Here is an 8,037-nt window from a genome sequence, read left to right as displayed (position 1 = left end):
AGCAAAGGTCCTGTACTGGATTTTTGCTGTAAACCTCTCCCCAGACATGCCCCATGAAGCAGCCACAGTGATATCCCCTGGGACAGAGTAACTCACATGCTTACACAGAATCACTGGGTTGGAAGAGACCTTCAAGATCATTAAGTCCAAGCCATGCCCTAACACCTCAACGAAACCATGGCACCAAGTGCCACATCCAATCTTCTTTTAAACACATCCAGGGATGGTGATTCCACCACACACCCTAGGCAAACAACTCCAGTACTTTATCACTCCTTCTGTAAAAATCTTTTTCCTAATATCCAACCTACATTTCCCTCGGTGCAACTTGAGACTGTCCTCTGTTCTGTCAGTTGCTGCCTGGAGAAAGGTCACCTCTGAGTCTCCTTTTCTCCAGGTTAAACAACCCCAGCTCCCTCAGCTGTTCCTCACAGGGTTTGTGTTCCCAGCCCCTCACCAGCCTTGTTGCCCCCTCTGGATGTTCTCAAGCATCTCAGTGTCCTTCCTAAACCTGGCTCATCTATCCAATCATTCCAGGTCTCTCTGCAGAGCCCTCCTCCCTTCCAACAGATCGACACACGCTCCCAGCTTAGTGTCATCTGCAAATTTACCAGTGAAAGACTGAATACCCTTATCCATGTCATCAATAAAATATTGAACAGGACTGGCCCCAGCACAGAACCCTGAGGGACACCACAGGTGACTGGCTGCCAGCTGGATGCAGCACCACCACTCTCTGGGCCTGGCCATCCAGCCAGTTCTTAACCCAGCAGAGTGCTCCTGGTGGGCCTCTCTCAAGGATGGAAGGGCAGAACTCCACCCATCTATTCCCTTTCACTTTCCCTAATACTCCTTAGTCTTTCTACTTCCTCCCTAGGCTCAACCACCAGCAAAAGATCATTCACCTGCTCAGAGGTGTAGGCAGGCTTCTTCTGCAATGCCCCCTGGGACCACTGATAACCTCAAACACTCCGCACAGGAAGGGGTCTGGACAGACACATCCTTTTTGGAGGGTTCTACCTGGCCACATACACTAACTGTGGCTTTTGATTGTGTAAAAACCATTACTAGCAAAAAAACCTAAAACAAACCAACCAACCAAATTGTAACAAACAATAACCTAAAAACCCCTCTAGCAGGAGGAAACCTGCAACCCTGCCTGCACAAACTGCTGCACCGTGGCCAGAGAGAGACGTGCTGGGCCCACTTACCTGCTCCTGCTCCTTGCGCTTCCCAGAGCCCTCTTTTAATCACCCAGCCCTGCGCCAGCCTGGCTAAGAACAGCAACAGCTTTCACTGTATCCAAAGTGTATCAAAAACCAGAGTGCTGCTGGTAACAGTGTCCCACTCCCTGATCTCTCCTTTGTTCTGCGCCCTCCTCCTTCAGCTCCATGTTGGCTGAGCTGCTTCTGGTCGACACCTCCACACAGAGCTCAACAAACACTAAGTACAGGAAAACAGTGATCTGAACGGCAAATGGTGCACGTTTAAGACAGTAAGGGAAGTTTATTCTAATATTTTCCATGGCCACATATAAAATAACAAATAAAATGCTACGGCTGTGCCTAGGGAAATGCTAGCTAAGGAACAGATGTCCAGGCAGAGGACTTTTTCCACAGAAAGGGGAAGTGATGCATTAAGAAATATTTTGCAGAAAATCCAGCAGCAGTTGCTCACTCCCATGGCAGCTTTCTTTTCCAGGAGATGCAAGAGGCCATGGCTCATTTTGAAAGCAGCTTTTGCTGCATGAAGCCCAAGACCCCTATAGCTTTGGATCAGCCAGCCTGGTTCCCCTCTAAGCCAGAAACCCAGCTTAAGAGCACAAGCCATCTGGGTATGGAATTAAACTGAAGCCCCTTGGCTTCTGAGCACACCCCAGTAAGAAAACACAGAGCTAAACAGAGGTTTAAGAGAGCTTTAATAACAGAAGGTGCTGTGCTGGTTACAGACGACGTCCACGGCGACCACCCTTCCTGCGAGTGCTGTCGGAGGGGATGGGGGTGACATCCTCTGCAGGGAGAAAATCCAGAACACAGTCACCTTTCAGAGGTACCCCAAGAAACCACCTGGGTACAGCCATCACCCAGCACCTCAGCACTAGGACACAACAGGAGCTGCATATGCACAGAAGGAACTCTCTGCAGAGTGAAGGTATTTGGGAACTTGCCACAGGCTGGGTACTTAGGGCTTAAACGTTTAGCAAGAAAAGATTCCCACCCCACTTAAACCAAGCAGCCAAAGCATTTCAAAAGAAACACAGGTTGCTTGAAGAATTTTCAGCACAACCACACGAACGCATCTTGTGACATCCCCATGAAGGTCAGGACTCTCCCTACAACAGCTGGAGAACTCCATTATTACTGAATCACCAAGACCAACATGGTATTTTCAGGTGTCAGCCATGTGACATCAGAGGAGCAGCAGCATCCTGCCCCAAGCTGAGGTTTGTCCTGCACACAGAAACCTGGGTTCTGAGTACTGCTCTCCACCTACTGGTGAATTGTCAGTTTAAGAATCTGTTTACATGAAATCCTTTCATGGGTGCCATCAAAGTGGCCATGAAGAACATCCCAAAATTAAGATCAAGCAGCACAGATGCCTACAAAGCTCAGTTCACTAAATAATCCCCTTTTTCCTCACTCACCAATGCGGCCAATCTTCATTCCAGAGCGAGCCAGAGCTCTCAGGGCTGACTGGGCACCAGGTCCAGGAGTCTTGGTCCTGAAGGGAAGTCAGAACCAACAACCCCTTTAATGACCCAGAAGCTGAACAGTTTACAAACAGCCAGCAATACGAAAGTCACACTTTCCCCTGCCAAACCACTCTCCTTGTGTTCTACACCCATTCACCATCAGTCCCCACAGCCATGTCCCCATCAGTGCTCCAGCCCTCCTGCTGTACCTGTTGCCCCCAGTCGCACGCAGCTTGATGTGCAGGGCGGTGATGCCCAGCTCCTTGCACCTCTGGGCAACGTCCTGGGCTGCCAGCATGGCTGCGTAGGGAGAGGACTCGTCCCTGTCGGCCTTCACCTTCATCCCACCGGTCACACGGCAGATGGTTTCCCTACAGAAGGAAAAAGGTGATGTTCAGAAGAAAGCCATTCCTTGTTCTTCCCCCAAACCAGAATTTGGGTACAGTCAGAATCTATTATTTCCAATGTTACCACATCAATAAGCCACACACTACCCTGAACACCACCGTGATCAGAAGAGCTCACCAAGCCATCCAGTTCATGTATGTGCACCATGCACAAAGCTCAGTGGAAACTCAAGGATTTTGGTGGAACCTCTTGCCAAACCCAGTCTGAACTTTCACACCCAAAGGAGCTGGGTACTGCAGTGAGATCATGCCTGTCCCATACTCACTTGCCAGACAGATCAGTCACATGGACGAAAGTGTCATTGAAGGAGGCAAAGATGTGGCAAACGCCAAACACATTCTCTCCTTCAGCAACCTGTGGTCCCAAGCTGATGACCTGTTCTTCCTTCTTCTCCTTGCCCTTACGAGGTGCCATTTCTGAACAATAAGAGACATATGAGTGTTCGTAGTTTTTAAGCATCATTACAGGATTTTATGAAATTCCTGCTATTTCAACCTTCTACCAAACAAGAAAAATGAGTTACCACTAGCAAAACACAGGCAAATTTCTTATAAACCCCAGAATTCTCAACTCTGCTGCATCCTGGCACACAGGTCATCACTTACAGCTGTTTAGTGAAGTCTTTCCTGCTGCACTTCATGGCAGCTAATGTCCCCAGGCCCACCACAGCAGTGCACAAAGGCACTCCTTTCCTTGATAACCAGCAATGCTACTTCCCCTTGTTTATGTGGGTTTATGGAAAGAAAACACCAAACCACTTACTACAGACCCAGTATTATCAGTAAGCCCCAAGTCTGCAGACCTTTTAAGTACCAGCTTGGATTCTCCCATGTTATTGGTTTCCCAACCACATCCTTGGGACCAACCCAGATAAGTCTCCTGCTCCTGAAGCCCACACCCAGCGATGGGAGACAGCAGGGGCAGCACTCGGCTGTGCTCGGCTTGACGGCCGGAGATCCTGTGCATCCGCTCCCAAGCACAGAAGAACGGTTTCCTATTGCCCTCTCCTGCCAAACTCCTGCTACAGCCGGCGCCATGCACAAGAGAGATGTCCGGCTACTGCGCCGAGGTAATCAATCTCAACACAACCCACGGTCACCCTCGGCGGTGCCCTGTCCAACAGCGCTGAGCACTGTAGTATCAATTTACATCAGTGTCTGCGCGGCCACTCCGAGAGCACCACATCCCCTTCTCGACACATACATGGCGCACGGGCCCCACGGACAGCGCCGTCCGCAGCCCAGCGAGGCCGACACGGGACACGCAGCACACGCTGCACCGACGGCACTGAGCTCCGAGCGCCGCGTTTCACCGAGGCCCCGACCGCTCAGGGTCCGGGAGAGGGCCGGCCCGGGGCCCAGCACCCGCAGCCGGGCGCTCCGCTACTCCAGCCCGCGGCTCTCCCGCGGCCCATGGCCCCGCTCCGCCGATCGCGCCTCCCCCGCTCCGAGCGCGCTGCCCCGCGCTGCCCCGGTCCCGCGAGGGCGGGCGGCGGGCGCGGAGGCCGCGGAGAGGCGCGGGCGGGCGGATGGCGGCGGATGCGGCGCGGCGCGGACTCACCTGCCCGTCTGCTCCGGCGGCTGCCGCGGAAAGGAAGCGGCGGGGTCAGGGGGCGCGGGTCACCGCCTGACCCGGAAGGGATGGCGGGAGGCGGTGTGTCCGCTGCCGCAGGCGCAGGGCTGTGTCCCGATCCCAATCCCGATCCTTCCGAGCCGGGACAAACCGTGGCCGTCTGTCCCGAGCCCAAACCGGGCCGATCTCCCCAGGATGGCGCGGCCGCCTCTCCCCTCACACAATTCTCCCGCCGCCCCGACCTCCCCAAGATGGCGGCGGCCTGTCCCCGGCTTCCTCCCCAAGATGGCTGCGGGCGCGTGTTTGCGCTCCAGACGGAGAAGGCCCGGGAGAGCTTTGGAAACGAACCGGTTTAAAAAACAACTGGAGGGAAATGGGTGTAATTCCAGCAAGCATCCTGCTTCCCCCCGGCTACGCCGCTGCAGTCGGCTCTGCCCCAGCTCAGCTAGAGCCAGGTTGGGGCGCAGGCCTTTCTCCCTCGCTCCGCTGTCGGGGCTGAGCACGGTGAGGGGTCCTGGCGGTGCCTGGCCCTGCCCCGAGCTCAGGCGGGAGCCCTGACTGCGAGGAGGTGTTTGGGAATTCACCCACAAGAGAGTGTATGTGGTGGTTTAGTATGTGTGACTGGTGTATTTTCATCAAGGAGCTGATGGGAGAAGTTTCAAGCCCGGTGATTCCCTCAGGAGATCTGGCAGCTGATGGGAGAAGCAGAGACTGCATCTGTGAACCGTGAGCGATGGCACAGGAACACCTCCCTGAGCTGTGACCGGGGAGATTTGTTCCACCTCAACAAAGAGAATGTCAGTTTGTAAATTTTTAAATAAAGGTGGTCCAGCAAGGCAATATTTTCTGTTTCCAAGTGATTTGAAAGGTGCTCAGGAGAGTAAGGATGGCGAACACCAAAAACCTTCGGAACAGAGGCACAATGAAATTGAGTTTATAGTGCTGATTAAATGTTTCCTGGGCATGATCCTGCCCTGCTTCCAGCTGCTTCACCTGGCTCTGAGCTACCTCTGGGAAACAGAGAGCTCTGAGCCACTGTGGGGCTGGGGTGTGAGTGCCAGAGCAGGAGCACCCATGGGTCCCTACATGGGAACGCCTGACAGGCCTTCAGATCCACACCCAGAACTGTGCTCAGAGCTGGGCTGATGGAGGAGAAGCAGCTGGACATGGCAGGCTCCTTATAACAGCACTGCTACTGAGGCTGCACAGTCCAAAGGCCTGGAAACATCTGCAGGGAGGGTCCAGCACTTCTGCTTGACTGATAGTATTTGGTGCTGGCCCATCAGGAACTTCTGCCTCCCTTCTCATGTCCATCACCTCTGCAGATGTGGGCTGCTATGTGTTTTTAGAGTAGCATCCACTTGCCCATACTGCACATCCAGATTTCCCATACCTTTTCCTTGCTCTGGCCAAACATTCCAGGATGCTGCTACCTCCAGGCTGCCACCAGGGAAAAGGGGTCCTTAAGGCTCCGTGTCCCGGTGCACCGCCCCCACTTGTGCTGGGATATTTCCCTGGGAAAGCTCTTTGTGCTCAGGGATGCCGCTGTAAACCCCATCCTGACCCCGTGGAACACCTTCACCTGCCCCTGTGTCTGATACACTTTTGCCACTGCATCAGGGATCTTCTTGTTTGAATACCGAAGGAGAGGCTTTTAAAATACTCATTGGCAGAGCTGCTGTAATTCCAGCCGGGAGCTCCAGTGACAGCAACTGTGGCCCGATTTGGACGAAAGGAGAAGGAAAGAGTCAGCAGCGGGGAGTGCTGCAGAGGTCAGCCTGTGTCAGGACACATGTGCTGTGGGTGTCCTGTCTGAGGAGGAGCCTGGGGATGGTGAGAGGTACAGGCAGCCAGGCAGGGTGGGTTTGTCCCCATGGAGCCACGCTTGCAGTGCTGCCTGTGACAATCCTCCAAGAGGACTGTATGAGCCTATGGATATTCCCCTGGAATAGATACAAGCCAGAGGCAAGGAAATGGACAGGCCTTCATTTATGGGCATCAGGCTGAAATAACCATATGAGCTGCTAAAGGAATTAACCCACTGGTTCATTATCGTGTGCTGCCCTCAGCCCCAAAGTTTCTGGGAGACAAACTGCTCCCAACCCCTACAGCAGGATGGAGCTTTCTCCACTCCCTGGGACACATTCTTCCCCTTTCACTTTGCCTTGCACTAGTTCTGGTGTGTCTGGTAGTCTGGTTTGCCTGCCCCGCAAAATGTTCTTGGGGCCTGAATGCCAGCTCCAGGCAGGCTGTTCTACTGCTGAGAACAGTGCTGAGAGCCTTCCCTGGCTGGGAGGAGAAGGGAGGCACCCAGCAGGGGCTGCAAGGATTGCGTCCTCCAGCCTGGCTGGGAAGGATGCTCAGGCCACTGTGGGGTCAGTGCCAGAGATGATGTGTATTTGCTTTGAGAAATCCCCCAGATTTAGTTCCTTAATGGGTAATTAACATTCCAGCTGCTCTTTGGTAATAGCCTCTCCAGCCCATGGGAAACCCACAGACACGGTGACGCTGCAGGCGGATTTCATAACTCAGCTGGTGACTAAACAGAAAGGCCAGGCAAATGGGAATGCTGCTCCGAATATCTTCTCCTGCTGGGTTTGGCCTTGGAGTCAACTAGTTCAGGCTGACAGGGGTCAGTGGGAAGTGACTGGCCTGACCTGCAAAGGCCCCAGCTCTGGGCTTCCCACAAGAAGAATTTTTCGTGCTCAGATATCCCTGTTTCCATGGCTGGGACTTGTTCCCATGAGCCATGGACCAGTGGCCTTACTGGTGGCCTTGAAGCAGAGACTGGAACTGAAAGAGGCCAAAATTCCCCCTGCAGCAGGCTGAACCCCAGCTGTCTGCCTGCAGTTGGGGCTCTCTAACAGACCGCTGAGGATGGCATCTCTCCGCTAACAGCCATGGCAAAGAGACATTCAGGGTCCCAAATCCACTATTCACAGGTAAAAAAAAAAAAAAAACCAACAAAAAAAATTCCATTTTCTTTTAAGGCCATTTTTAGTTTCAAGAAGGGCAGTTGGTGCAAGCACACATGTAAAACGATGTCAGGAACAGGCATAAGAAGATTAAAACAGAAATCTCCAACACTGAAGTTAAAGCACTTAAGGAATTGGCAGAGACTTCAAGAGTGAGTTTCTGGTCCTAATGAAGTTGGTGGAAGAGCTGCCATGGACTTCAAGGGGACCATAATGTGGCTGTAACTCAGTAGGGAGCTGGAAGTGTTGATTAATAAATTGGAAACAATGCGGAGGAAAGCCGCTGAACTGCTTTCTGACAGATGTGCTGAAGAAGAGCCTGTAGCTTAAAGCATGCAGGAAAGGAATTGGTTTCCTTTGTGTTTGCAAACAGAAGACAGGCAAGAAAAA

The 8,037-nt window shown here is 52.9% G+C and overlaps 1 protein-coding gene and 1 long non-coding RNA gene across 2 annotated transcripts; one reads left to right on the top strand and one right to left on the bottom strand.

Annotated features, from left to right (window-relative positions):
- Window positions 1–1,901: 1,901 nt before the first annotated feature.
- RPS14 (ribosomal protein S14) lies at window positions 1,902–4,780 on the bottom strand. Its single transcript, XM_086852064.1, has 5 exons — window positions 4,661–4,780; window positions 3,366–3,516; window positions 2,902–3,063; window positions 2,645–2,721; window positions 1,902–2,010 (listed from the first exon to the last, which is right to left on the bottom strand). The coding sequence occupies exons 2-5, from the start codon at window positions 3,512–3,514 to the stop codon at window positions 1,943–1,945; spliced, it is 456 nt and encodes a 151-aa protein (XP_086708190.1). The 5' UTR covers window positions 3,515–3,516; window positions 4,661–4,780; the 3' UTR covers window positions 1,902–1,942.
- Window positions 4,781–4,997: 217 nt separating this feature from the next.
- On the top strand, window positions 4,998–5,512 carry LOC111935537 (uncharacterized). Its single transcript, XR_002867729.2, has 2 exons — window positions 4,998–5,127; window positions 5,313–5,512. It is a non-coding gene; the product is annotated as an uncharacterized LOC111935537 (long non-coding RNA).
- The last annotated feature ends 2,525 nt before the right edge of the window (window positions 5,513–8,037 follow it).

Source organism: Cyanistes caeruleus, chromosome 15 (assembly GCF_971803275.1).
Source record: "Cyanistes caeruleus chromosome 15, bCyaCae1.hap1.1, whole genome shotgun sequence".
Classification (NCBI taxonomy): Eukaryota; Metazoa; Chordata; class Aves; order Passeriformes; family Paridae; genus Cyanistes; species Cyanistes caeruleus.
This window is presented reverse-complemented; position numbering and strand designations above follow the sequence as displayed.